The 27165-nt window shown below is 53.2% G+C and overlaps 11 protein-coding genes across 11 annotated transcripts; 5 read left to right on the top strand and 6 right to left on the bottom strand.

Annotated features, from left to right (window-relative positions):
* Window positions 1-390: 390 nt before the first annotated feature.
* KD926_011424 (polynucleotide adenylyltransferase) lies at window positions 391-2825 on the bottom strand (the record flags this gene model as incomplete). Its single annotated transcript, XM_053103704.1, has 8 exons — window positions 391-633; window positions 733-850; window positions 905-1019; window positions 1064-1670; window positions 1723-1934; window positions 1996-2370; window positions 2439-2587; window positions 2677-2825. The coding sequence occupies 8 exons, from the start codon at window positions 2823-2825 to the stop codon at window positions 391-393; spliced, it is 1968 nt and encodes a 655-aa protein (XP_052952973.1).
* A 393-nt stretch (window positions 2826-3218) lies between these two features.
* On the bottom strand, window positions 3219-4647 carry KD926_011423 (homoserine acetyltransferase family protein; the record flags this gene model as incomplete). The annotated part of the gene is made up of 6 exons (XM_053103703.1): window positions 3219-3355; window positions 3411-3490; window positions 3549-3696; window positions 3773-3882; window positions 3941-4436; window positions 4503-4647. The coding sequence occupies 6 exons, from the start codon at window positions 4645-4647 to the stop codon at window positions 3219-3221; spliced, it is 1116 nt and encodes a 371-aa protein (XP_052952972.1).
* An 812-nt stretch (window positions 4648-5459) lies between these two features.
* KD926_011422 (NRDE family protein) lies at window positions 5460-6492 on the top strand (the record flags this gene model as incomplete). Its single annotated transcript, XM_053103702.1, has 2 exons — window positions 5460-5525; window positions 5605-6492. The coding sequence occupies 2 exons, from the start codon at window positions 5460-5462 to the stop codon at window positions 6490-6492; spliced, it is 954 nt and encodes a 317-aa protein (XP_052952971.1).
* Window positions 6493-6744: 252 nt separating this feature from the next.
* Window positions 6745-8401, bottom strand: egl3 (putative extracellular endoglucanase/cellulase; the record flags this gene model as incomplete). The annotated part of the gene is made up of 5 exons (XM_053103701.1): window positions 6745-7721; window positions 7777-7874; window positions 7927-7991; window positions 8042-8253; window positions 8305-8401. 5 exons carry the CDS (start codon window positions 8399-8401, stop codon window positions 6745-6747), a joined length of 1449 nt encoding a protein of 482 aa, XP_052952970.1.
* A 1032-nt stretch (window positions 8402-9433) lies between these two features.
* On the bottom strand, window positions 9434-12212 carry KD926_011420 (cytochrome P450; the record flags this gene model as incomplete). Its single annotated transcript, XM_053103700.1, has 4 exons — window positions 9434-10603; window positions 10679-10990; window positions 11913-11981; window positions 12075-12212. The coding sequence occupies 4 exons, from the start codon at window positions 12210-12212 to the stop codon at window positions 9434-9436; spliced, it is 1689 nt and encodes a 562-aa protein (XP_052952969.1).
* A 467-nt stretch (window positions 12213-12679) lies between these two features.
* On the bottom strand, window positions 12680-14929 carry KD926_011419 (biotin--[acetyl-CoA-carboxylase] ligase BPL1; the record flags this gene model as incomplete). The annotated part of the gene is made up of 5 exons (XM_053103699.1): window positions 12680-13179; window positions 13252-13523; window positions 13569-14123; window positions 14174-14810; window positions 14872-14929. The coding sequence occupies 5 exons, from the start codon at window positions 14927-14929 to the stop codon at window positions 12680-12682; spliced, it is 2022 nt and encodes a 673-aa protein (XP_052952968.1).
* A 122-nt stretch (window positions 14930-15051) lies between these two features.
* On the top strand, window positions 15052-15564 carry KD926_011418 (uncharacterized protein; the record flags this gene model as incomplete). The annotated part of the gene is made up of 4 exons (XM_053103698.1): window positions 15052-15119; window positions 15181-15212; window positions 15277-15341; window positions 15496-15564. 4 exons carry the CDS (start codon window positions 15052-15054, stop codon window positions 15562-15564), a joined length of 234 nt encoding a protein of 77 aa, XP_052952967.1.
* A 253-nt stretch (window positions 15565-15817) lies between these two features.
* On the top strand, window positions 15818-16748 carry KD926_011417 (putative mitochondrial genome maintenance protein Mgm101; the record flags this gene model as incomplete). Its single annotated transcript, XM_053103697.1, has 2 exons — window positions 15818-16374; window positions 16475-16748. The coding sequence occupies 2 exons, from the start codon at window positions 15818-15820 to the stop codon at window positions 16746-16748; spliced, it is 831 nt and encodes a 276-aa protein (XP_052952966.1).
* A 430-nt stretch (window positions 16749-17178) lies between these two features.
* Window positions 17179-20073, bottom strand: KD926_011416 (serine/threonine protein kinase; the record flags this gene model as incomplete). The annotated part of the gene is made up of 2 exons (XM_053103696.1): window positions 17179-19341; window positions 19396-20073. 2 exons carry the CDS (start codon window positions 20071-20073, stop codon window positions 17179-17181), a joined length of 2841 nt encoding a protein of 946 aa, XP_052952965.1.
* Window positions 20074-22568: 2495 nt separating this feature from the next.
* KD926_011415 (alpha/beta fold hydrolase) lies at window positions 22569-23602 on the top strand (the record flags this gene model as incomplete). Its single annotated transcript, XM_053103694.1, has 3 exons — window positions 22569-22934; window positions 23001-23354; window positions 23426-23602. The coding sequence occupies 3 exons, from the start codon at window positions 22569-22571 to the stop codon at window positions 23600-23602; spliced, it is 897 nt and encodes a 298-aa protein (XP_052952964.1).
* A 757-nt stretch (window positions 23603-24359) lies between these two features.
* Window positions 24360-25676, top strand: KD926_011414 (uncharacterized protein; the record flags this gene model as incomplete). The annotated part of the gene is made up of 3 exons (XM_053103693.1): window positions 24360-24518; window positions 24580-25058; window positions 25118-25676. The coding sequence occupies 3 exons, from the start codon at window positions 24360-24362 to the stop codon at window positions 25674-25676; spliced, it is 1197 nt and encodes a 398-aa protein (XP_052952963.1).
* Window positions 25677-27165: the final 1489 nt, after the last annotated feature.

The raw sequence follows: 27165 nt of genomic DNA, 5'->3' as shown, positions 1-27165 counted from the left end.
GACCAAAAACCCACCCGCTCAAAAATGTGATATGAGAGAAAAAAGAAAAAAAGAAAAGAAAAGAATAACTAACGAGGGGGAGTCACAGGTGCGGTGTATGTGTCTCCTGGACGATTATCATGGACGCCTAAGTAGATCCGTTTGCCCGGGGAAGAAAAAACTAAAATAAAAGGCAAAGAACGATGTAATGGTCGCATATGAGAATCGAGAAGAAGACGGCATGAAAGAAAAAAATAAGCGAGAAAAAATGAGGGGAATAGAAACCAACCTTGAAGTCCCGACCATAGTTGTATAGTTTCATCGCATATTGGGCGAGTTCGCTAGATCACGACAGTATGTTCAGTCAGAATCAGCGGGAGGATTTTTTTGTTCTTTTTTCTCTTATCATTACTACATGTTTTCCGTCCGATCGGAGATATCTGGGACTTCGACGGCGTATTGGTTTGTCGCGCTTCTTCGCTCACGACAAGGATGGGGACCGGCCCCGACACGGTTTGTTGGTACAGCTTCGTTCGAAAACTCGGTTCTCAGGCAGGGGTGACCTGGTTGGATACTCCGTTGACAGGTACCTGTCGCTTCGCTGCTGGTTGCGAGGAATCCTGTGAAATAGTTGATATCAGTTATACCCAGACCCTAGGACTCGGGATAGTATCACGCCGTATATGCAGGTTCGAATTCCGTCTGGGGTGGTTCGCTGCAGAGTGATTTCTTGGTTATCTGGCAAGTACTTACGTCTAGTTGTTCAATGCCGCGTTTATGGGCGGCTGCTTCGGACTTCTTGATGACCTTCTTTTTGGGCCGGGTAGGTCGGGTCTCCCCGGGTTCGAAAACATCATCTGGTAGGTCAAAGCTGGTAGATAGTTAGAGTGAGTCCATTTTAATTCATAGGAGAGGAGAAACTTACTTGCGGACGTGGGTGATCGCCAGGTCGTTGATGCCGGGCTGATATCCAGGCCACGAAGTGCACATTGATTTGAAGATCTGGGCGTCGGTGGAAATATCCAATGACCGAGACGAACCTGCCAAAGTCAGACGAATCAAGACGGGAAGACGGCGAACATACCTGGCTCCAGCGGCTTCAGCTCCAGTCCAATGTAATAGGTCGTGGTGTAGATGGTCGAGGGATATCCGGGCGTCTTCTCGACGCTCTCGACCACCTCGTTCTTCTCAAGGCCGTTCTCTGCGGCGACCTGGTGGGCAGGGTCTTTGATTTCATCGGTAGTCTCTGTCTTAGTGCCTTTATCCTGGTACTTGGTAGAACCATTCTTGACAGCCTCCGTCTCCTGTTCACTGCTGATAATGTGGACTCTCTCAAATCCCTTGGGGAACGGGTGGGACACTGCGATGGTTTGTTTCCGGTCCAGAGCTCCGACCATATGCCGAATCTTGGATTCAACCAGACCCGACCAGACAGACTCGGTTTCCTTGGTTTTGCTGGATGCGGTGATGCTGAGGTAATACTTGTAGTCGCGCGTGAAGAACGAATGCCGGGTAAACAAGTCGTTCCAGGTGGCCTGCTTCAGGAATATCTTGTCGACAATGTCACCTCCACGCTGAAGTTCGCGGAGAATGACTGCCTTGGTGGACAGCGAGATGTTATGGGTCGCGCACATGGACGGGTAGGCCGGCGTGATGATGGGCATCAAATGGAATCGATCGCCATGGTAGATCTGAATTCAGTTAACTAAAGCCCTAGGGTCGAGTTATCCGCTTATGTCCTACCTTTGGGTTCCAAACTTTCATCTGGAGAGGCCCATCTTCGATCGGTTTTAACAGCACGGGCTGCGGCCAGGCCCACTTGTTCATGATCCGGAAGAATTTCCCGACAATGACCGAGCCGGTTGCTTGGGGATAAAGCTGGCACACTCTTGCCACCAGCATTGCCCAAGCGACACCACCGGGGAACCCAACAATGTTGGCATAAATAGCTCGGCCTGTTTGTATCGCAGCGTTAGCCTCCACCACGGCCATGAGGAACATCAAGGGGGTGCTTACGTTGCGCCCACAACTTGATAGCACGTAGCGCGAAGCGGAAAGTCTTCTGTTGGGGCACCAGTTCCAGAATTTCATCTGTGACACGGGTTCCGTTCAGCGATCGGACTTCCTTCTCATCCAGCCCCCTCAGGTAATCATTATTCTTCAGGTCCAGGTTGAGAGGAATCGAGGGGACGATCAGACGGGCGAAAATCAGATCGATACTAATACCGGACAGTTCTAGCTTGATGAGCGGGACAAAGGCGTCTGGCACGGGGGTTATCTTCTCGATGGCCCCTTGCGGGGCCAGTCTTTCAAGAACGGGAGGAAAGTCTGCAAAGAAATCATCGATCACGACGTGTTTCGGTCCAAGCACTAGGGTATCGATATCGGATCCTGTCGCACAAAACCTTCGTTAGCATCGCAACCGCAACCATCGCGTTGAGGAGTCACGGGCAACCTACCCGGTCCGTACACGCCCAGCCGATAACTTCCATATGTGAAGATCTTTCCACCCGCGGCCTCAACCGCCGCAGGTGACAATCCCTTTTTACAACTGACGAGCTTGACAAATTCGAGGGCGCACCGCTGTAAGAGCTGAAGGACTTGCTTTCTAGAAGATTTGTGCATTAGCGCTCGCAGGAAGAAGACAGGGGGTGGGATAAAAGAAGAGGCTGGGATAGGTCCGGCAACCGCTCTCACCTTTGTTCTGTCTCCGTCGGGCTTTCGAAGTTGTTCTGAAGCTTCAGTTCTGCAATCAAATCATCATTTGCGGCGAGCTCATCTTGGGTAGGTAAAGCGGCAGATATGGGGGGCGTAACTCCCCACTGTCGAGCTGTGGAAGCGGCCATTATCTATCGTCGAACTGGAGGTCGGTTGGAGGAAGGATTATGCGGTTGCGCAAGCAGCGGCTAGATAAATCGACAGGGAAGCTGGCAACGAGCGACAAAGGAAACAACAAGAATAAACCCAAACTGGAAGTCAAGAATAATGAAAAGCCCCAGCAAGTCAAAGAAAAGAAGAAGAAAAGGAGATCTCAGGAGAAAGGAAAGGAGTTAATGGGGAGACTACGAAGAGCTTGAGTGAAGTGGAGGACGATTGATAACTGGCGATGGCCGATCGGCGTCTTGGCTGGCTGACTCAGCCACAGTCACCTGACCCTTCCCACCCATTCATTGATTCATGGATTCATTCTTCATTGTGCACTCATTCACGACTCCCTACATTGATTCACTCTTCCATTCTCAGATCTTCAGTTCCTTGCCTGCCTGCACAATACCCTCTACGGAAGAACCCAGCCCATTTGCCTCAAAGAATTCCCGCAATCGCTCATCAATCCACTTCACGTCGGCCTTGCTATCTCCAGGGCCGCCAGCCCAGTCTGTAATGAGGTCAATTAGCACAAATTCACTGAAAACCCCCATGACGATACTTACGGCCCCATACTGAGGGAATGACATGAAGTGTACCAATCCCTGGGTTCATGCACGCCACCTCATATTTGGAATCCTCCGGACTGCCAGTATCAGTCAGCCACAGCAGAGATGAAGCAGCGCAGATGAGACCTGACTTACGGGAAATAAAGATCGGTCTTTGAAGGCATGACCAGCGTTTTGGCTCGGATTGAAGCCATGGCCTTTTCCAAGTCACCATCGTAGGGCGCCTGTTGCGATACGTCCCCATTCTGCCATGTCTGCAACATGGTCAAAAGATTCTCCGGATCTGGAAGCGTCTCCATCAGCGACTGCACTGCCTGGATCTATGATCGCTTTTTTGTGCTGCGGTGCTGAGGTCCTACCTTTACTAAGGGCCCAGGCTTCCCAGAAGTTCTGTAGAAAGTCCTCCAACCCCTTGAACCCCAATACGGTCTCGTACAACTTTTGTCGATAAAAGGTCTGACTGAAGCCCCTGCAATGAGTTTAGCCTCTCATGCTCAACTTTCAAATGGGCTCAATTCAATCCTCACCACCCCGCATATCCCCTAGCGAATGCTTTCAATCCAATCTGTCTCTCATTGTCACCCCAAGCTGTCACCGTCTGAGTCCCCTCCAACAGACGCCCCTTTCCCGAACCAGCGGACTCGATATGCTTGGCCGCCAGTAGGGCAGTTTTCTCGCCCTCCAAGAAGACCTGGTTATGTAACGCGGTGCGAGCAGAACCGCAGAACGGGACGACCAGATCCATCATGTCAGGATACTGGGTGGCCCATTGGTAGCTCTGGGCGGCGCCCATGGACCACCCTATCACGGCGCGGAGATGGCTGATGCGCAGATGCTGCGTGACCAGGGCATGCTGGGCGCGAACGTTGTCGTAGAAGGATACCGTCGGGAAGGGACGGGGACCGGGGTAGTTCGAGGGGGAGGTGGACTGACCGTTGCCGAACAGTGCGGGGATGACGATGAAGTACTTCTGCGGGTTCAGCGTCTTGTCCGACCCCACTAGCCAGTAGTTGTCGGAGATCACTGTCTCGTGTCACCTGTTAGTCTCTCTTGTTCGTGTGTCGGTATGATGGTTGCGAAAAGACGTACGGCCTGAAAACCAGGTCGGATAGACGATGGCAGGCGATTTCGGGTCTCCAAAGGTCTTGTAGGCGAGATGCGCGTCGGGGATGGTCTCTCCGCTTTGGAGCTTCCAGTCTCCAAGTTTGAAGATCTCATAGTCGGGCTGGGTCATGACTGTCGTGCTGGTATTGAACAACAGAAACTGGGGTTGATGTCAGGATGATAAGAATGCAGGATTGAAACCCCGCTCGTATTTATAATGAAATCATGATCGCAATGCAGGTGATTAGTCGATGCAGGAGTCGGACTCCGATTCAAAGCGATAAGAACAGCCCGCTCATGTGATCAAAACCTTAAGGGGAACAGATAGAAGGGAACCAATTCCTCCATCGGTATCTGGCTGACCATGACTTGGATTCTGAACAGGAATCAAGGATCTCCCCAGGCATCCAGAATGTACGAAGGAGATGGTCATCCATCAGCATCCTCCGATCAGGATCTCCACCCCAAAGAGGAAACTAGGGCAGGCTTCTAGGGCACCGTCTCCGCCCCATCACCGCCCACATCACGTGGTCATCCCAGGCGGTGAGATACTGCCTTGTGGCCCAACACATGACATAATGACCGGCCGACAGCGAATCCACCATGTGATGTGATGCCCAAGTTCTCCTCTTCAGTCGGCCCCCGTCTGCTCGGTTCCTGGATCTCTTTCTCTTTGAGAGGCACAGCCATCGTTCGCATTCTGTCTACCTAAGCCCTCGTGGCTATTGTCCACTACACTGTACAGAGCACGAGTACTTACCTACTAGTCTCTACCTATCGATCCATCTATATACTACCCGATCGCGTGATCATTCGTCATCGGTATCGATAGCGATTGCTCAATCTATTCTGTACCTTTTTATAATTTTTCTTCAGACGATCTCTCTCCATTGAGTTATCTCTTGCGATCCTCTGCCCATTGTCAACGTCAACACCAACACAATGTGCATCGCATTAATATCCACCGCTCATCCATCCTACCCATTAATCATCATCAACAACAGAGATGTATGTCCCTATCCCTTCCCATCCATCCATCCATCCATCCACAAACCAACCATCCAACTAACCTAAACAACACAAAAAGGAATATCTTCACCGCCCAACCTCCCCCGCAAACTACTGGCCCGAACCAAACACCCACATCCTCGGCGGGCGCGACCTCGCCCGCTCCACGCACGGCACCTGGATGGGCGTGAGCATCTCCGGAAAAATCGCCGTCTTGACAAACTACCGCGAAAAGACCTCGGACGAAGCCACGGGCAACAAGTCGCGCGGAACGATCGTGAACGGATGGCTAACGCTCCCTCCGAGCGAACGGACCCCGACGCTCGACTTCGTCTCCGGGATGGTGAATAGCCCCGAAGCGCGGAATGTGGGCGGATTCAGTCTGGTATGTGGGTATGTGGGCGAGCCGTTGGCGATCGTGTCGAATCGGAGCGAGGACGTCGAGAGCGTGAGTTGGGTTGCGAAGGAGAGGGGTGAGACGCGGGGATTGAGTAATACGACGTTTGAGGATCGGTCGTGGCCGAAGATCTTGGAGGGGGAGAGGTTGATGGAGGAGCTTATTGGGAGACATGGTGGTGCTGGTGGCGCTGGGGAGGAGGAAGATAGGTTGATTGATGGGTTTTTGGATCTGCTGAGCAAAAATACATTGCCGGAGCTGGGGGAGGATGCCACAGCGGAGGATTATCTGCCGTTCTTTCGGCAAAGTATTTTCATTCCGTTGCTGGGGAGGAAGGAGGATGAAGTGAGGGCAAAGGCGGCGGCGGCGCGGGGGTCTGAGGTCGGTGGCGATGACTCGTTGGATCGGAGTTATTTGCACGGGTCGTATGGGACGCAGAAGCAGACGGTGATTCTGGTGCGGCAGGACGGCACGGTGCGGTATTTCGAGCGAACGCTATATGATAATGATGCGAAGCCCGTGCCGACTGGAGAGGGGGATCGGTCGTTTGAATTTCCGGTGTCGAAATAGGGGTCGAAATTGTCCTGTCTATAACTTGAACTTTGTGTTTTGGAATTACGCGCTGTGATACCAACGAAAGTGATGATTATTATGAATGAACTGGATTCTATGATCAAGTCGCTCTGACTGAAAGGGATCAGTAGAGCGGAACTATATACAACTAATTGCCTTTGCATCCGGTCCTACGCCTGAAACGATGCAAGATATACCGGGCTAAAACTGACTCTGTAGTCGCCTCCAATCGTCCTCGTGGTTTATAATTTAAACACACTGGTGGTAGTAGGGGTTCTGCTTCTTGCAGGTGTAACCGCTCTCACACTGCGTGCTGCCCTTCCAGTTGATACCGCCGCACTGGTAGTAGTGGGGCACGACGCCGGCAGAGCCACTGGGAGTGGGAGCAGCGCTGCTGCTGGTAGCGGCGCCGCAGCTGACGGAAGCGACGGAGGAAGTGCTGGCCGGGCGAGTCTGGAACGAGGAGGAAGCGCTGCTCGCGGGGACGGCGGAGGCACCGGAGGACTGAACGGCCGAGGTCGTGGGAGCCGGGGCCTTGTACTGAGCAGTCGGGGCCGAGATCGAGACGGGGGCAGTCGTGGCGGCAGCAGCAGCAGCGGTGGTGGTCGAGGCGGCGGAGCTGACGCTGGCGGTGGCACTGGAGCCGGACGAGGCAGAGGCGGTAGCGGAGGCAGAAGCGGACGAGGAGGCGCTGCCACCAACGAAGTACTTCTTCAGGATGGGCAGGTAGGTGTCATACGCGGGACCAGTCTCGGGCTCCAAGCTGTACATGTAGCTTCCCCACCAGGGGCCGGCGGACCACCATTCGGCACCGGTCCAGACGTCCGTGTTGTCTGACATGTAGGAGAGCAGGCCCTCGACGGCGGACTCGCAGTCGGCGTTAACACCGCCGGCGAATTCGCCCAGGAAACCCTTCTTCTTGTTGGACTGCAGCCACTCGGTGGCGGTCTGCAGACGCTCCTTGCCGACGGTAGAGCTGGTGCAGGTCTCCGAGGTACCGGAACCGTCCGAGTCGAGGTACTGGTGCATCTCGTAGACGATCTTGTCCTGGGGGTCGGTCAGGTCCTTGAGGTTGTCGTTGGTGGTGGCCCACTTCCAGGCTCCGCTGTACGAGTTACCCTCGACGAAGATGTACTGGGTTTTGGCACCGGCGGCACGGATTCCGTTGATGGCGGCCTGGTTGAGGTTCAGGACGAGGTCCTGATCCATGTCGTGGAACTCGTTGTCTGGGTATGTATTAGCACCATTGCTCAGTAGAGCCCATCGAGGACGTTTACTTACTGGTATCAAAGATGACCTTGTCGTTGGAGGCAAACTCTCCCGCAACGGTCTTCCAGAAAGCCTTGAAGTCCGAGGTGGAGGAAATGATACTTCCAGAGCTAGATTGTTCGTTAGCATTTCACCCATCTAGACCAGTGGAAAAGAACATACTATCTTCCATAGTTATGAGGATCAAGGACCGCATAGGCACCGCTGTCAGTGATGGCAGAGACGGTCTACTATCATTAGCCACTGCAAACATTGAATCTGCGTATGACCGACTCACCGTCTTCAAGTCCTTCAGGTAGGTCGAGTCCGGAGTTCCGGTCATCTTGCTAGGCACCAGACGCTCCATGAGGAACGGGACCCGGAAGATGTTCATGCCCTCCTTCCGCAAAGACTGGATCTTGGAGGTCTCGGGCCAGGTGTAGTCGGTGCCCAGGGTACCGGGGATGTTGGTCTGGCCGAACTCGGCTCCGGATTCGCTAACACCGAACCCTGACTCGAGTTAATACGGAGACAAATATCAGGCAAAGTCGAGCAACATACAGTTGAAGCCGGCGTCGCGCTTCTTCATGTCACGCTTAGGGTAAGCGCTGACCATGCCAGCGGCACTGGCGGCCATGATGAGGCTGGTGATTCTCATATTGGAAATGAATGGAAAGGAGTGAAAGAGGGAACACGAATGTATGAACTTGCAAAAAGAGTGACAAGAACGAAAGGAAGAATCAAAAAGAATGACAAGAAACCAGTCTTGAGTGTGATGATAGAGAAGAAAAAAAGAGAAAGGAACTACCAACCCTCGCAGACCGACATCCCATCTTTATACACCCTCGACGATATATCATCTCTCCCCTCAAACAGAACCGTCCAGACTCATCAGCATCTGCTGATCCCCACAAACAATCTCATGTCAATTAAGACGGATTCCGGAACCATTGGAAGCGACGGGGACCCAGGAATACGTCCACCAGGCACACGACCCTATCCGGAGAGCCGGATAGATTAAACCCCCCTTGGTGCAATTTCCAGGGTGCCTGGCCCTTGACCGGTTTGGAATGGCCATTTCATTTCGCTCGCCCGCGTGGCGTTGTCAGCCAATGCGATGAAATGAGCAGATTATTGATTATTGATGAACCGGTGGGCTTTTCCAGTGGAGAGACAATCTGGAACGCCGGCCGATGCTTAGCCTGCTCGGTTTGCTGTGCGGCGTGGGGCCACTCTGCTTTAGATGAAACGGGAACGGAGTCATCGCTGTGCCGGTTGCCTAGTTTTGCGTGACGGTTGGGGAAATTCAGGGTGCAAGGGAGCGCGAATTCCGAGGGTGAGGCCGGGAAAAAGCTTGTCTTGGGCAAGTTGTCGCAGGGAGATTAATTGTGGATGGATTGCGATCGAGCTGAGAGGTGGACGGAGTAAACTCCGTGTAGGAACGATCGCCTGTCCACGCAATGGAGGTATATCCTGGCTTAATGAGGTCCAATCGTCGAAGCACACGGAGTAGAGCATAATAAAACTAGGTATGTGACTGTTTTTTCAACCAGTGTTCCGAACTGGCATTAACTATGAAATAAACAAATTCGTGTCCTCGTCCATGTGGGCTCCTCTTTCATCTCTCTTCTGTCCGTGCTCGCTATATACTACAATACACTTTTGATCCAGCTCTCGCGTCCCCAGCTACCTAAGTCGTCGCAGAGGCCTCGTGCAGTCTCACCGTCACCAGGTCGGCCGGCGCTAGGGTCAGCGTCAATCCGTACCGGATCTCCTGCTGCGGGTTCACATCCTCGATGCGATCGAACCGTTGCAACAAGCGCACCAAGACGTAACCGGTCTCCGTCAACGCAAACTGCTGTCCGATACAGATGCGCGGTCCGCCGTTGAAGGGAAGGTAATCCCAGTTCACCTTGCGATCCACCCAGCGCTCCGGGTCGAAGGTGTCGGCGTCGGGACCCCAGAGATCCGTGCGGCGCTGCATGGCAAAGACGTGGTAAACCACCGGTTGACCCTTGCGCACATACACGGGCGACTCGCCGTCGGGCCCGCCGCCACGGGGCAGCGTCGTGTCACGAGTGGCCACGCGCCGGTTACCGGGAACGATGGGATACAGACGCAGCACCTCGTTGATGACCTGGTGCAGGTAGCGGCAGGATTTGAGCCCGCCGAAGGTGATGTCGCGCGGGGCGTCGTAGGTGCCGAAAGTCTCGAGAATGGTGGCACGCAGCTTCTGGAAGACGTCCGGGTGACGGGCCAGGAGTAGGATGCACCAGCTGAGCAGCGAGGCCGTGGTGTCGCGACCGGCCAGCAGAATGTTCAGGAGTTGCGAGCGCAGTTCGATGGGGTCTTGGGTGACACCTGCCAGCCCGTTCAAGAAGTTGTAGTGTTGCTGCGATTCCGGGGCGGACTTCTCCGAGTCCTCGTTCTTGCGCTGCTCAAGCGCGGCGGTCACAAACCGGTCCACGTAGGAGTGCACCTGGGAATCTATGAAGTGGCTTTCCTTGTTGTTGGCCATCCAGTAGAAGCTTTCCAGCCGGCCACGCTGCGCAGCGTACCACTGGCCGCGGTCGAAGTAGTAGGGGAATTTGTCCTCGCTGATGTGACCGTTCACAACGGCGGTCTGGCTGTCGACGCTCTCGCCGAATAGGAATTCCGTCGCCGAATCGATCGTCAGCCGAAAGAAGATGGATTGGATATCGGTGGCGGGAGACCAGCCGGTCGACGCATCGACGGGGATGGCCAGCATGGCGGCTTGGACGTGGCGTTCCTCCAGATCCAGGTCGCTGATTTGGTCTCGAGTAAACTGGGGACGCAGAAGGCCACGCGAGCGAGACCAAGCTTCGCCATCGGCTGTGAACTATACACATGACAGATCATATTAGTGCCGTGTTGCCAGCGTGCCACAAACACACTATTTGAAAAGGTGACGTACGATTCCCGATCCGAGCAGCGAGTGCAGCGCATTCCGTCTAGGCTCTCCCAATTCAAAATCCTTGAACTGTGTAGCAAGGACGGCCTGGACGTTCTTCGGGTCGAAAGTGACAATGCTTTCGCGACCAAGTTGTACCTGTCGGAAAGTCGTGACAAGTCGGTTCTCCTGTTGGCGTAACGTTTCGAAGCGACCACGGAATGTCGGAGGGATCATCTTGGCTTTGTCGGCTCGCATCACCTCTCTTAAAGTGCTGATGCCCAGCCAGTCGCTAGGATATTTGGGGATGGGACCACATTGCCGTTGACGAGCATTCTGCGCATGGCGCAACGAGGTGAGTATACTCCAAAGTAGGCGCAGGCCGACCAGGACGGCCGCGAGGGTCAGGAAATGACCCATTCCAGGACGTTATCGAAGAGAAGGTGGGAAGGGGAGTGTCGGGCAATATCGCAATATTTTATATACTCCGTGTGATCACTTCCTGAGTTTGAAGTTTCCGTCGATCGAGCTAGAGAAAGAAAAAAGAAAAGAAAAGACTACTTATATACCATGACTAGGGGGGACAGACGCAAGCTAGTTACCGAGGCAGGGAGGGCCCGTCGACATTATTATCTATGGCGCAACAGGGCCGAGTTCACAAGAAACATAGTGGAGTGGAGACCAAGTTTCCTTAGCATCTCGGAGAGGCCGGTGACGCAGTTTAGCAAAGATGATCCTGGATGTGGTATTCATTCATTGGGATTCGCCGGTCCACAGCCCCATGCATCGGTGTGCATCGCACACACCCGACGCCGGCAGGTTTTTCTCTAGTCGGATCGCGTGTCGATCGCTGCTTGGCGGTGGGAACAAAGCAACGGAACTTATGCGACTTATGCGTGCCATGACGGGATAACAGACGTGCATTCATTTTTCACTGCCAGAAAGCTGAAGGAGTGACATCAAAGGAGCCAATCAACTAGATAACATTTGACAGCGGTAGATTTGCTCGTCCATACATAATAATAAATCAAACACCAATCATTCGGGTATCATAACCATCGTCCAAAATCCAAGGGCATCGAGCCTAATTTAGCAGCAGATCTCACAGCACTCGAAGCAAGCAAGACCGGCACAGCTATTTTCAGAAAAACAAACCGCGTTAGATCGGTAGAACATAGGAAGAAACGATGGAACAAGACAGGTCAAAAAGGACGGGTCGGGGAGGGGAAAACCAAAGTCAAAAGGGACAAGGGACGACTAACATTCCACAGCAGACGCCGCCACCACCACCACCTCGGAGGTTCATCTGCATTGGTTCCTGGGAAGACTGGGCCTCGGTTAGTCGACCGTCGCATCATATCATCGACATGTAGCAGCAGCTACTCTCCCACGGGGAAACAAGGGACCGAGTGTGACGTACGGGCTGGTCGGTCACCACCTGCTGCTGCTGGAGAGCGGCGGGACTCGCGGGTTGCTCCATGGTCAGGGTGTTGGCGTTCCAGGTGGGCTGGGCAGCCTCTTCCTCCTTGGAAGATTTGAACCAGGCAAAGTTGAACATGATGAACGAAAGTCTTCGGGAGTGTGTGGACTGCGGAGGGAGATGAAAAAACGGAGTTATCCGAATGAAGACAGAGATGGAGAAAGATGGAAGGATGAAAGAAGCCCCCAACGGAGAGGAAAAGGCGGGTTTAAATGCCAACGCGGCACATGACCGCTAATCCCCTTTCCATCCCGACTTTTTCGCTTTCTGACATTTTTACAAGGAATTACTGTGTTGACTACTTTTCTGGAATCTTACTCTATTCTTTGTGCCGTCGCTCCGTGGATCCTCCTCCCGTCAACCCATGGTGCCGTCCAAATTTTCTATAATTAACTAAATTCCCTCTGCAAAAAAGGCCAGGCAACCACGAAACCGGTGGCTCAGCCCTGTGGTTAGACCCGGACCAAGCCTCCTTGGCGCTGGCCGAAGCCTTCGCCCAGTCTTCAGCCACCGCTGGGCTTACGTTTTGTGGTTTATTTACATTTTTACACCTTGCGCTTGAGCAGTCCGCGGAAAAAGTCGAAGCTGTTGCTGTCGCTCTGCAGCTGCCAGATGCGACCCGTCGGCCGATCGTTCCATCCCAACTCTTCCGCCAGCAACAATCCGTAGTCGCGCGTAATCCCCTTGACGCGGGCTCGCGCGCCTCCCTCCTCTTCCAATGTCACCACCTGGTTTGTGTGCAGCCAGTCGTTGTAGTACATCTCTTCAAACCCTCGGTCAAATCCGGTGCGCAGGAACCGGGCGTACAAATCCTCCAGGGTCGTGAGGATGTGCGCTAGCAATTTCTCTAGACTGATGGGGGCCGCCCGGGGACCCACAAAGCGCGCGGCGAGAGCGCTCAACGACGTGGTCGGAGAGGCGTTGAGGGCGTTCACGCCGATGCCCGCGACTGCAATATATTCGTTCCCGGAATAGTGTGAGTTGACCATGTTGCCAGAGATTTTCAGGTAGCGTTTCTTGTCCGGATCCTCGGGATCCAGTGCGTCTGGTGAGACCTAGTCAGCCGTTCTGTCATGCACGCTAAGGATTGGTTCGGTTTGCATCTGGGCCGACTCACAGACGTCGTTGGGCCATTTCACTTTGACCGGCATGGCGTCGTACCCTTCGTCGTAGCTCTTGATGCCTTGCACCACCGCCATGGCTGCCAAGTATTGGATGAACACCACCGGCGATGACTGCAGCTTCTCGACCGGGTGTCGAAGCACCGTTGAAAAGATGAGTGCGCCGGCCGGGGACACCCAAACGTTGTTTGTGCGCCCTCGACCAGCCACCTGAGTGGTTGCGCATGAGGTGAACCCTTGGGGCAGTTTGCGCAACAGCTTAGGGTTCCTGGTCCGGTTAGACGGGCCAGCCGATGCATTGCGGGAGACTTACTTTTCCAAGATCGTGCTGGTGCTTGTCAGGACCTCTCCGTATATCAGATTCGACCCGAACTCAGACGCACCCTCCTTCGAGAGGGATTGACATCGACGAAGGTGGGAGTAGAAGGCGTGATGGTTGAAATAGGGCGTTGTTTTCGACGATGGGACCTCGTCATGCACCACGATGGGCTTCGTGATAGCATTGTAATCGACGATCCCCTCCGAGCTTTGTGGCAGGGCCTCGTTCAGGGAACCCATGCTCCATGTTCCGACCTTCTCGAGGCGGAACGTGTCATTCTCGTCCTTTACATACTCCTCCTGCCCCTCGGTCGTAATGATGTCTCGCAGTGACGACACAATCTGTTCTGTGTCCGCCGGGTCCAGCGCGGAGAGATGCAACGACGAAAGCGACGGCACGGTCGTAGTATTCTGTGCCACCTGTAGACCCAACTTGCCCAGACAAGCCTTCAAGAAGTCCGTCCGCGCGCGATCATCCTCCGCCAGTGCGTCCACGAGGCGGGCGTATTCCGGGCCCCCAGCGCTCTTGTCGAGATTGGCCGCGGCAAACCTATACCCGGTCAGCATCATCCTCCATCTGTATTGCAAGGTAGCACAAACTCCGGATGCGGCCCGGTCAGGATCGCTGCGCCATCGCCCACCTTGCAGTAGACCACGGCCGCGACACCCGACCCGCCGTCAACATTCAATTCTTCCACGTAGTCCGCCAACACTTCCACGCCCTTGTCTGCATACGACGCTGCATCCACGAACACGCCACCCCCATTGTAATACGAGCGGAATCTTGCCGGCACGATCCCCGCCGTCAGCGCTTCCTTCGAGACCGTCAACTCGGCCGCCCGTGCCCCGCTCTCGCTGTGGTAGACAAACCCGCCGAATGCGCCACCGCGACAAGTCCCGGGGAAGAAGGCCAGCTCGCGCTCCCCGATCACCTGCAGGGTCTTATCGCCCACCTCGAACTCGCAGCGTTTGCAGCCGTAGTATCCGCCCGCGCAGAAGCCGAGGAAAGCGCCTCCGCGGCGCACAAATTGTTCGATGCGGCGGTTGCCCGCGCCGTTGAGAGCACGGCAGTAGCCCAGGTCAGCACCGCCAGGGATTACCAGTAAAGCGCAGGTGAGGGTCCAGGGCTCCTTGATGAGCATATCGGCCGTCACGGGGATCACGGCATAATGAGGGGCAAGCAGACGGCGGAGGGTGTAGAGGCAGTGGCGGACGGATTCGACGGTGGTTCCATTTCCTGTGATTTGAAGATATAATAAGAATATGATACTGATAGATTTAAAGGGGGGAGAATATACCGTTGTATACTAGGACGTTGACCTTTGTGCCGTTCAAGTTGGCGTTGGGAGTGGCCATGGCGGGGAATTCGATCGATAGGAAGGAGATGCGATAATCAATCAGTCAATCAATCAGCAGTTCCGAGACAGAACAACTCGGTCCTCCAGGCACAACCCGATTCCGATCGCAAGCACAGAACAATGTCGCAGAAAGAGCAGCACCAAAACCCGCCCGTGGAAGTGGACGACGACGACGAGCCCGACGACTGGTGAGTCAATGAGGAATCGGAGCGGACAGAGCGAGAAGCCGCGGAGCTGATCGGAGACCAGGGACAAGCGGATCTTCAGTACGGGCTGCGCAGGTAGGCCAATGCAACCCAGTTCCCCCCTCCTCTCTGCATCAGGACCTCAATTGACAGCGTGTAGTCGAGCAGGACAAGATGAACGACTGCTATTTTGCCAAAAAGGACTGGCGCAGTTGCAAGGACGCGGTAAGTCGATCATATCATCGCAGTCGGGCAGGATTGACCTCCTGTGTCACTCCTGTTCCTTCTAGCTTCCCTCATTGCAGCGAGACAAACTTCCTGTATCTTGCCTTAATTATTTGAAATGCGCTGAATTGTTCTCACTTGTCTGCATTGACAGATGGAAGCTTTCCGCGAGTGTTGGAAACGCCAGGGCAACGACCAGCGCACGCAGACCAAGGATGCGTAACGGCGTACGAGTGTTGGGCCAGACTATGCACCGGTTCTTTCTTGGGTCCTAGCCCAAGCCTGTATACTATGTATCCCAGCTATTGCATGTTCTATTCTCTAGTTCTTGGGTTAAATCAATCGACTCTCTCCCTCTCCTGCCATCTGCAGATGCCAGGCGTCGCATCACGTGACTATAAGCTCACTTCCCTTTCCGTCCATCGATAATCTTCATTTCACCTCCTTCATCCCCCTCAATCCTCCCCTCCGCAACCATGTCGCTCCCTCGTCTCTCCCTCTCCATCCGATCCGCAGAGTCTCTGCTCCACCGAGCACCGACTACGCGCCTTTCCCTCCCCCGCCGATCCATCACGCACTCCGCCACATCCAGACAGCAACAACAACCTCCCCGACCAGCGACCAGCACCAACCCGACCTCTCCCACACCCTCCCCCGCCCAAGAGCGCGCCTCGCGCATCGCCTCTCAGACCCCCTCGCACCAGACCACGGGCAACATCTCGAAGACCGGCCTCTCCGACAAGCCGCTAGAGCTGGACGTCTCGACGGAGGAGAAGATCGACTGGACGCGGTCCTTCCACGGACTCAGCGCGGAGCCCTTCCCCAAGGAAACCGCCGACGTGCTCCTGGCCCCGACCGACCCCGGCGAAGTCGAGATCAAGCCCGACGGCATCCTCTACCTGCCTGAGATCAAGTACCGGCGGATTCTGAACCGCGCGTTCGGGCCCGGCGCGTGGGGACTCGTGCCGCGCAGCGAGAGCATCGTGACGCCGAAGACGGTGACGAGGGAGTACGCGTTGGTGTGTAATGGGCGGTACGTTTCTTCTCTCTCTCTCTTTTCCTTCCTTTCTGAATCCCTTTTTTCATGTTGTGGTTGGTACATCGGGTAAATGCTCATTCATTTTGGTATATAGACTTGTGTCCGTCGCTCGGGGCGAGCAGGATTACTTCACGCCCGATGGCATCCCCACCGCCACCGAGGGGTGTCGGTCCAATGCGCTAGTCCGCTGCTGCAAGGACCTAGGCATTGCCAGCGAGCTCTGGGACCCTCGATACATCCGCAAGTTCAAGGCGGAACACACCCGGGAGGTGTTCGTCGAGCACATCGTGAACAAGAAGAAGTCCAAGATCTGGTTGCGAAAGGATGATCCGGTGTCGTACCCGTGGAAGGAGACGAATTCCCGGTGATCGAGACCGGTGGGGATCTAGACCGCTAGCCAGCTGGATTGTGTCGATATTGTCTGCTTGCGTTCTACGAGCCATGTAGAAATAGTCGCTTGTATTATAGTCATTTTTATCGGTGTTAATATACAATCTCTCAATTCTAATGCAGAATAAATACATCGTCAGTTGGCCCATGCGTAGGTCATTGCGAGTAACTACATGTAACTTACGACATCTATTGTTTCTAGCGAAGTTCGTACGAGAATCTAATGAAATTCTTTGATTGCATCTTGCAAAAGTTATAGATGTCCTTAATCGCCCCGCCCATACGCTGATATTAAACCAAAATAGTACAAACATCATATAACCATTGCGCTCATTTTGTATTGTTGTCCTTACATCCAAAATTTAAATTGTATTGAGATCAAAGTAGATTTTCTTTATCGTTCCAAGATCATTGTTGTCCTGCCTGAGGAGGTCGTCGAGATACGAACGACCCCGGCATCTGCTCGTGCTCGGCTTCATCCCGTCGGCCCTCAGTGGGCGAGACAGGTCCGCGCAGATACGGCGAGGAATATTCTTGATTTTGGTCGACGCCGGAAGGCGAGGCATCCCGCGCCGAAGGCAGCTCGAAGGGCTGGTTGGGATCATAAGGCCCGTCCTGCGGGTCGTAGTAGTTGCCGCCGCCGCCGCCGTAGTTGTAGTATTCAGGGGCAGCAGTCTGCGCTGGACGCTGCGGCACTGGGGCGGCGAGGATGGGAACACCCCCTGTGGCTGTGGGGATGGATGATCGGGTTCCCTCCTTGCGGCGGCCCGTTGAGGCGGTTCGTTCGAGACTGCCGTAGTTGTTGATGTTGAGCTGCTTCTGCTCCGGCGAGGCGGCAGGCGTTTGATAGTTATCGCCGTCTTGGACGTCGCGGAACTCTTCCGCCGCCGGGGAACGCATGCGTGCGTGCTCGGGGGAGAGACCACCGCTGAAGGTGCTGGAGGGGGCCTCGCCGCTTCTGTTACGGTGTTGCAGCGAGCCGACGGATGACCGACCAAGGTCGAAGCCGGTGGACTTGGAGTCGGCGCCGGTCAGGCCGAGCCCTTGAGGGGCATTGGCTGTGCTTGCGCGGCTCATTCCCCCGTCCGTGTTCTTGTCGGTGGTGTCATTCTTGGCCGGAGCGTCTCCGTCGGGCTTCCCTCCGTCGTCGTTCTCGTCCTCTGCCGATTCTTCGGCGCCGGGGGCGCGGATGGGGATCCTGCGCACCGCGGAGACCAAGGCACACATGAACTTCGAGCGGCGGGCAGCCCGGACGCTCTCGTTCGACCAGTTGGACTTATGGCGAATGTTGACGGTCAGCTCCAGTTTATCCATATCGCCGACACCCACGACATCGACATCAAGATCGGGCTGGAAGTCACGGCAGTTTTCCTTGTCGCGCACGAACTGCTCCAGCTCCTCCTTGAGGTTCTGGATATCAACGAATGTCGTTTCGAACTTTATGGGAATGGTCAGGTTTTCGTGCATGGCATTGGAACGAGTGAAGTTGTCGATCCACAGGTTGTTGAGCACGACGTTGGGGACTTGCGTGATGCGGTGATCGGCAACGTTGCGGAACACGGTAAAGAGAAGCGAAATACGCTCGACGAAGTAGGCTTTGGAATCGATATCCACACGATCACCAACGTCGAACGGGTGCTTCACGAAGAGGAAGATACAGGAACCCAGGACTTCCTGAGCAGTAGTGGCAAAGACGAAACTCAGGGACAGGAGGGAGGTAGCACCGGCGGCAATAACGGTGCCGAAACCACTCGTCACGAACGAGACGAACACCAGCAGACTGATAACAAAGGCGACTGTGAGCAGAAGATTGTCCAGAACATGAATCGCCTGGTCCACATCATGCAAACTGTGGGTCAATGATTTGCGCGTGCGCCCAATCTCCGCAACGGCCAGGATCATCTCCTCGAGACTAATGTCGCCATTACCATCTCCGTCGAGAATGAGGAAGCACTCCTCCGCCTCCGTCTCCTTTCCTGCGCCCAGAACTTCCACGATATCGTCGTGATAAAGAGCCTCGCGGCCCTCGATTACAAACGACATCCAGATCCGACGGGCCAGCGCCTCAGACGATCTCTTGCGCTCCAGGGCCAATGTGACGACGGACCGGGCCGAGTTGGGGTTGAAGACCTCCTTTCCGGTCAGCTCCTGGGCCACGTCACCCACGGCAGCCGTCACTTTTTCACCAATTCGACCAAACCCGTGTCCAACTTCTCTTATCATGCGAAAGGGGGCCGAGCCAGAACGGGGTAGTACGCGACCGGCTTTGCTGGTGATCAAGTCGGAGACAGCAGCATCTTCCTCAGCAAACTCTTTGCAGTACATAGGGAACATGCTTCGCGAAGCCTCGTACAACTGTCCAAGGAGATAAACGTTCCGCTTGGACTCTTTGATCTTGCTATCAAATTGCTTCCGGTGATAACTGATCGAGATGAGCTGAACGAGCGCTTTCTCTCCGAGAAAGATTAAACTGCAGACAAAGAGAGCAAACAGGATATTTTTCATGGTCTTCTCCCACGACTTTGTTCCTGTATCGTTCTGCTGCTTCTTTACGGGATTCAATGTCATAATCTAGATATGAAGGTCAGCGAAATGCGCTCCTGACAAACTGGAAAGGGAACCTACGGGCAAGAACGTCACGAGTGAGATCACACACCAAATCACGGTTGCGATAGGGATCTGTAGCCTATGAAGAATCAAAGCGTATTTGCGCGTTCCCGAGCTAACGAAACCGCACAGGACTTGGAAGATATAAGGCAAGACACGGGCTGCCAATTTGGCCACCCACAGACTCAACCAGATCACTTCGATCCAGGTGAAAAACCAGTGTACAGGCACGCCGCCGATGGTCGCGTCCTGCGCGACCGTCGCGCCCACGATGATTGGGATGGCAATCAATATCGCCAGCGGCGTGACGTAGAGCATGTAGCGAGTGACGATGGAGAAATTGAGGATCTTCTGATAGATCCGACCCATGGTGGTGATCGTCCCGTCCTCATTCTCCTCCACCGAGGCCCCCATAGTATCGACCCTCCTTCGACGGCCCGGGCCAGGGCCTGGCACGAGCCCCGTCTTTTCACTCGCATTGGGATTCGGGCTCCCACCTGGCGGTTGATATGGATTGGGCGACACGGGTGTATTGACGCTGGGATTCCGCACACCTCCTCGGCTTGGGACGGTGCTCAAGGGAATCTCGATCGTCACGTCGTTCGGATTGGCCATGCCGTCTTGTGGATTATCTGAGATCTGCTGGAAACGATTGACGGACAGTCGCTTCTCGGCGAAGCCAGGACGGCCAGACATTTATTCGAGAAGACGATCTGTGGGTGGTTATGGGTATTTTTGAAAACCAGCTAGGGTTGGTTTTGAAGGGCAAGACAGCAGCAGAGGCTGTCCTGCAGCCCCACGACTAGGACTAAGTTTGGCCGGTAAAGAAAGGATTTTGAGCGAATCAGCGAATGAGCGACACGAGATCGTCAAATGAGAGACATGAATTGCGCCAACGAGCGAGAGATCGTGAGGGGACAGAATCGCAGATCTGGTTCTGGACAGTTTGCTGTGGGGGGTGGTGGGTCGAACCGAGGAAGATGCGTGGGAGATGCGAAAAATTGGCAAAGCAGCAAAAGAGCGTGGGCAATTGGAACGAGAGGAAGAGAAGAAGAGGAAGGACAGAGAAAGTTGAGGCGACCGAGAGGAATGGAAAGCAAAGAAGGGTGAGCACGCGAAGAAAAGAGAAGCAGAATCACCAGAGACAAAGTCCAAAAAAAGAAAAGAAAGACGGGGCCAGCCTAAGGACGCAGGCACCAACACGGGGGGGATGTTTCACCTTACGCCTCTTCCTTCTTCGTCCCTCTTCATTCTTTCACCCATTCTTTCGGCTCCTGGGAGACTGGAATTCGTCGATCCGTTCCTTGCAGGCATTCCTTCCAAGGCCGGTGAAAATTAATATTACTGTACTGACTATTGAGTTACTAGCGAGGTGACCTGTCGCCGGAGTGTATTCATGATCCATCGCATCCTCTTTGACAGATCATGACCAAGACAGCCTTACGGACGTCGGCGAGTGTGCGCGCGGACCGATCTCGATCCATCTCTGCGAGCCGTCATTCGCCAAATGCAATGGTCTAGCCCCCACCTTTCAAGTGTGAAGTCAAGTCTTGTCTTGCGCGGACGGCGAAAGACTCGGCCTGGGTCAGGGGCCATCCGTGGCGAACTCTGTTAGCTCGTTCGACAGATTTGAGTGGTTTTTGATTCCGCAGGTACAGCATCGTGAATGGCCATTGGCGGGATATGTGCGACCTGGTGTTCGAGCCCTGGCGTTAGTCTGACATAATATGACACCGGCACACCGGATTTTGGAAAGGGTTCAAGTCGATGCTGAAGTCTTTGAACGCGACGGATTCTCTATACCGAGAGTATATACCAGCACCCTTCCTCGTTCACCGATCGATCACATAGGACATATATCATATATGTGGATATGACCAGGTGGTACCTTACATGACTATTGAGTATTGGCAGATCGATCTGGATCTGTGAATGTCGGGGAATTAATTGATGGAATTATTGTCACCCCCCCGATGGACGAGAGTAGGTAGGTATCTATAGTAGGTGTACGGAGTAACTTAGGTAATAGGGACTATTATGACATAAAAGACACTTTCTGGTCCTTATTGAATATGAAGACCTAGTCTGGGGAAATGAGGTTATTAAAAAAAGAAGAAAAAGGATAGCATGTCCTGGTTTATCCAGGGCCCTTTCGTTGAAGTTAGTGATGATGTTCGGATGATCAAGTAAAAGATTCAGTGTGACGTACCTCCGGGTTATGAGCCCGGCGCTCTTCTCCTGAGCTAACATGCTGGGAATTAAAAGGACCCTACTTTTTTGCATATAGAAAGAAAGAAGTGTGCTATTAGTTGCTGAATTCAGTACTTGAGTAACTATATCGTGTCATACTCGCTGAGATGAGGGCATTGACATATTACTGCGCTAGTCCTAAATAGGCAGTGCTGTAACCCGGTACTGTCATGGACAGGTGACATCGCACACAAGTCCTCATTCTTTCCCGTGTCTTCTCTCTCCCTCTTCCTCTTGCTCTTCTTCCATTCTTTCTCTTCTCTATGGAATGCAGTAAACCCATACTCGATATTCATCTATATGATGACATACAGTGACTCTGTCTGTCAAGAAGTACCTGCACGACCGGGCATCCTGTCAGTTCCGGGTAGATCGCTGCACTGACTAGTTACCCGTATTCAGTATTGCATTGCAGCATAATGCATGCATCGATCGAGAATAAAACCCTCCTGGGGTGCGGCTTATGGCCTTATTCCCACAATGGATCGTGGGCCATGGCTTGGTGGATTTAATAACCATAATCATGCGCATGCAGCGAGCCAGAGCGTTCGTTTCCTGGCTATTTATATTATGTTCAACACCTCCGACGGCAATAACTCGGGGAATGACAACGACTCCATCAGGCCACGGAACCCGTCCGCGGCTGATCTCTCCCAATTGGGTGCCTCGTCCGAACCTTCCCCGTTGCACGAAATCCTGTCATGAGTGAAGATCAATTGGAGTTAGTCCATGTCTCAACATGTCGGTGAGCTAGCTGGCGGGATCCATACTCCTAGAGTCCTACTCCATCCGGTAATGGAGTTGGTCATGGCTGTCCTGACCCATTTGGAGGGGTCACCCATGATATGTATTATTATGTACGAGGGACCGGGAGCTTCAATCTGGTACTGCAAAAAGGAGCCTTTCTTTTTTGACTAAAACCCAGCCCGTCCTCTATCAACATGGCCGCAACCAAAACTGTTCAGGTCCCCCATCTCGGCGGCATCAAGGCCGGGTACGCCTTCTCCAACGATAGTTACGACCCCGCCAAACCGACATGCGTTCTCATCAACTCCATGTGCATGACCGTCTCTCTCTACCGGGATCAGTTCAACAGCAGCCGCCTGACGAATGCGATGAACTTGTTAGCCATTGAGCCTCTCGGTCATGGCTCAACCAGCTCCCCCTCCGACCATTTCACTTACTGGGATACGGCGATCATGGCATTGCAGGTGATGGACCATTTCGGCATTCAGAAGGCGTTCGCTCTGGGAACGAGTCAGGGAGGTTGGATGGTGACCCGCATGGCCTTACTAGCACCGGAGAGGGTGAGTCGTGATGGTTCCGAGGGGATAAGTATCGATAGAGCATCACATGCTAACTTCTGCATGTAGATTCTCGGCCTCATGCCTCTCGGTACCTCCATGGACTCCGAGTCGGAAGACTCGCGATCCAAGGGATGCTGGGATCCTACGCCCATTCTCAAGCCTTTCTACGAGAAGTGGACGAGTCTTTCGGCTACCCCAGAATTCATCATAGATGATGCGTGGTGCGGCATGGTGGGTAGCTTCGGTTTCGGAGCGGCGGCGACGACCGAATCCAGCGAGTTCTGGACCAAGACCTTGAAAGAGGTGTACAAAGGTGACGAGGGCCGAAGAAAGGCACGAATGGCGGTGCTTTGTCTGTTGGAGAGGGACGGGCTGTTGCTGCGACTGAGAGACATCCAATGTCCTGTTTATTGGTTACAAGTGAGTAAACATTGACTTGACTCTTTAGACCTCTGTAAACCGGTGCTAATCATTCGACCGGTCATTATCAGGGAACGGAAGACACGCCATTCGGAAAGACTGTTCCAGGCGAACAAATCCAACTTTTCACTTCGTCCAGGGAGGCCAAACTGGTCATGATCGAGGGGGGAGCCCATTATCTCAACGCTACCCACCCAGACCAAATCAACGAGGCTCTATTGGACCTCATCACCAAATATACCCCGTAAGGCATCAAACCTGACAGGCCTGTCAGAGACAATTTCAGACGGGCGGCGCCCAACGGTTTAAACAATAGACTTTGTCATAGTGGGGATTTCGGTCATGAATTTTCATTGTGTCCAACCATTTGAGCGGCCGCGGGCCAAAGGTGGCTCCGGCCATCATCGTCTGATTGTCCGGCTCGGAGGACTAGCATTTCTAGCCAGCACTTGTCGCACCAAATGAAATGAATACGAACAGATTTTCGTCCGCGCCACTTGGTCAGGCCTTGGCCCACGTACTAGCCGTGCTAAACTATCACTAATCAGGACATTGGGCCACGTTTTTTGGGGGAAGGGAGGAAGAAAAAACTTCACACCAAGGCAGTAGGCGGATCCTGCGATCGTCCGGCAGAGACGGAGGGTGGAGCCACACGCCAGGGCAACCCACCCCCGAGCAATCAGATGGCAGCAGAAGAGCTTAATAGCCGGACTGTCAAAAAAGCAAATCCCGTTTATGACTTTCTGGAAATTTGGCCTACAGTTCATGGAGTAAGGGGCCTGCGAGGCTAAGACCATGGCGTCGGACCATGGGGTTCAGGAACTCCTGGAAACGGACAAAAGATAGAAATGATCAACTTCGACTAGGAGTCTAAGGCTCGTCCAAATCGGCGGGAAATTTCTCGCCAATCTGCCATGTCTTTTTCTTTTCTTTCCCCCGATCCCTATTCATGGCTTCCTCTTCATCTCTTTCACCTCGTTCTTCTCGGACCAGCCCTAATTAACAATGGACGACGATGACACGAGCAACCTTCAGCCATGGGCGAGGGCTACTACTATTTCCGTCACGGTGCTGGCATTCGTGGCTGTCTGTCTTCGCATATTAGCACGCTTTGAACGCAAGCAGAAATTATGGTGGGACGATTGGATGATTGTGTGGTCGATGGTGAGTATGACTGTACTTCCTTAAACATATAGAAAGGGATCGAGAATTGAGACCAAACCAGGGTTGGAATCTCGTGGTCGTTGGCTTCATCTTTGCAATGATCCATGAGGGAATGGGTCTTCATGCCGATACACTACACCCGAACAGCGTTGTCATGATCGCGAAATATCTTGTCGTTGCCGAAATCTTATATGTGTTCAACCTGGTGTGGACCAAACTTAGCATTCTCCTGATGTACTATCGGATCTTTCGGTTTGGGTACTTCAAAACCTGGGCGTACATCATCGGCGCGTTCATCATCTGCTGGGTCATCTGCATCACGTTCTTGTTCGTCTTTATCTGCGTGCCCGTCCAGAAGCTCTGGTATCCTTATCTCGAGGGCCACTGCATCAACCAGGTCGGCACTTGGATCGCCAACGCAGTTTCGACCATTGTCACGGATCTGATCATCTTGGCTCTTCCTCTTCCCCAGATATGGAGTCTGCAGCTGCGAAGTTCGGAGAAGATGGCCGTCACGCTTGCCTTCGGACTGGGATTCTTGTATGTATCTTCGCCCTGCATGAGAAATCCTCATGTCTGTTCTAACAGATCCCTTCTAGCGTCGTCTTCGCCTCGGCCTACCGCTTCTCGGTCCTCTTCTCTTACACCATGGCCGACTCATCTTACACCCTCGCGCCAACCGTCGGCTGGACCGCCATCGAGATGTCCGCCGGTATCATATCCGCTTGTCTCCCGACCCTACGACCGGCCCTCCAGCTAGCCGCTCGTCTTCTCCGAATCAAGGGCAAGCTCCCCGCCCTTCTCCGCAGTCGCACGATGCCATTCTCCAAAGGCAGTCAATCCGATCCCCTCAACGTGCTCCCGTCCACCATGGACACCAAGAATCCACCCAGCACTGCAACAGAGCACCACGGCAAGCCCCCGAACCGGCACTCCTTCTACCACCTCCCGGACGATTCAGACGAGGGATGTCTGCAGAGACAGCTGGACGCCGCGCTCCGACCGGGTTACGACCATGGACATATGGTGACCAATGTGTTGAGTCCTAGCACCAAGCCAGCTTGCAACGGCAAGTCGGATAGTCTGAGTGGTGATGAAATTCCATTGCATGGCATCCGCGTGCAGACGGATTTCACGCAGGCAATGGCTCACAAGTAGTGTGCTTGCTGTGCTATGCTATGATATGTATATTTGTGCGATTATTTCCCTTGTGTATAAAAAAAAGATAAACATAAACATAAAAATCCAAAATGCTCCTACTATATTTTCATGCACGTAGTACTCCGTAGTACATACAATCCTTCTTGAATACAAGAAAATTTCTATAGAACTATCCACATCTCTCCACACGGCACACACGCAAACCATCATTGAAAGAACCACGAGAAAAAAAAAAAAAAAAAAAAAATAGTAAAAAAAAAAAAGGAGAGAAAAAGAAAGAAAAGAAAAGAAAAGAAAAAGCAAGAACCGCCACTCAAAAAAGAAGCAGCCTAGACCATCAATTCCATTTCCACCATTCCAAATGCCGGAAGGACCCGGATATTATTTCCCACTTAGTGTAGCCCTCAAATCTCCATCTGAAGGAACGCGAACGCGAACCCACAAATCATAAAACGAAGCTAGTTCGAAGAATCGTTTATTGATAGCCCCTGGGCAGTGGCACTGACAGTGGATGCGGGACGCTTTTCCGCGGAGTCGGAGGAGTCGTGCTGGTGCTGCTCAGCGGTCCAGCGCACAGTTCATGTAGATCCGCCTCGTTCGGAGGACGGAGACGGAAGAGAAAGGGATACTAGACGAGAGGAAGTCATATTGGGAAGGTGAAGCACGAGGGGTGCGGATAATTTGAGTTCTCTCCGTCTATGGGGGTGGTGATGGATGTGACAGTATCAAGGTCTAATCTTCAGTACGTACTTTATTTATTTTGTTTGCGTGGATTAAAGTAAGCAGAGGTAACTGAGTATATGATAGGCAAAAGACCGGATCATATTATATCCAATGTGTCGGATTCGATCTGATTTGAGCAAGGAACATCTGGTCTGTGTCGATAATATATATTTATATTATATTGCTATACTGCTAGTGGCTAGTAGATAGTTAATTGATTAACTAGCTTGAACAGACAAAGCCGAAGAACAAAAAAAGACAAAAAGACAAAAAAAGAAATGCATCATCCGTGAATCGAACACGGGCCTCGTCGATGGCAACGACGAATTCTACCACTAGACCAATGATGCTAGTTCACGTTACAAGCCTTAAAGTAGCGCTATATAAGCCATTGACAAGACTGACAAACTTACTTCCACCTCCAACCCATACCTCGCCTCATCCATACCATTTAGGGCTTATACCATCGTCCATTATATGGTGACCACTCATGATTTGTTCCACTATCTACAGTAGTTATCTCCAAGCAAATTGCAAGGCTGTTACGCACCAATCTAAGCTCAAGCAAGCCTACTCAAATAGGAAAATTTCCTCCGGAGTCAGGGTCCCGCCCCGCAGAACGGGCAGAGGTTATAACATGCTTCTATTATCACCTCGTATTGCATGGAGCTTAGCCCCGGATTCCATGTTTCCTCAGTTCTACGTATGTCCGATCGTTTCGATCAGACTGGATCTGCCAATCGCGTCTCGGTCTGTCTCGGCC

This window comes from Aspergillus affinis, assembly GCF_023601865.1.
Source record: "Aspergillus affinis strain CMG 70 chromosome Unknown NODE_95_length_147632_cov_85_268117, whole genome shotgun sequence".
Lineage (NCBI taxonomy): Eukaryota > Fungi > Ascomycota > Eurotiomycetes > Eurotiales > Aspergillaceae > Aspergillus > Aspergillus affinis.
This window is presented reverse-complemented; position numbering and strand designations above follow the sequence as displayed.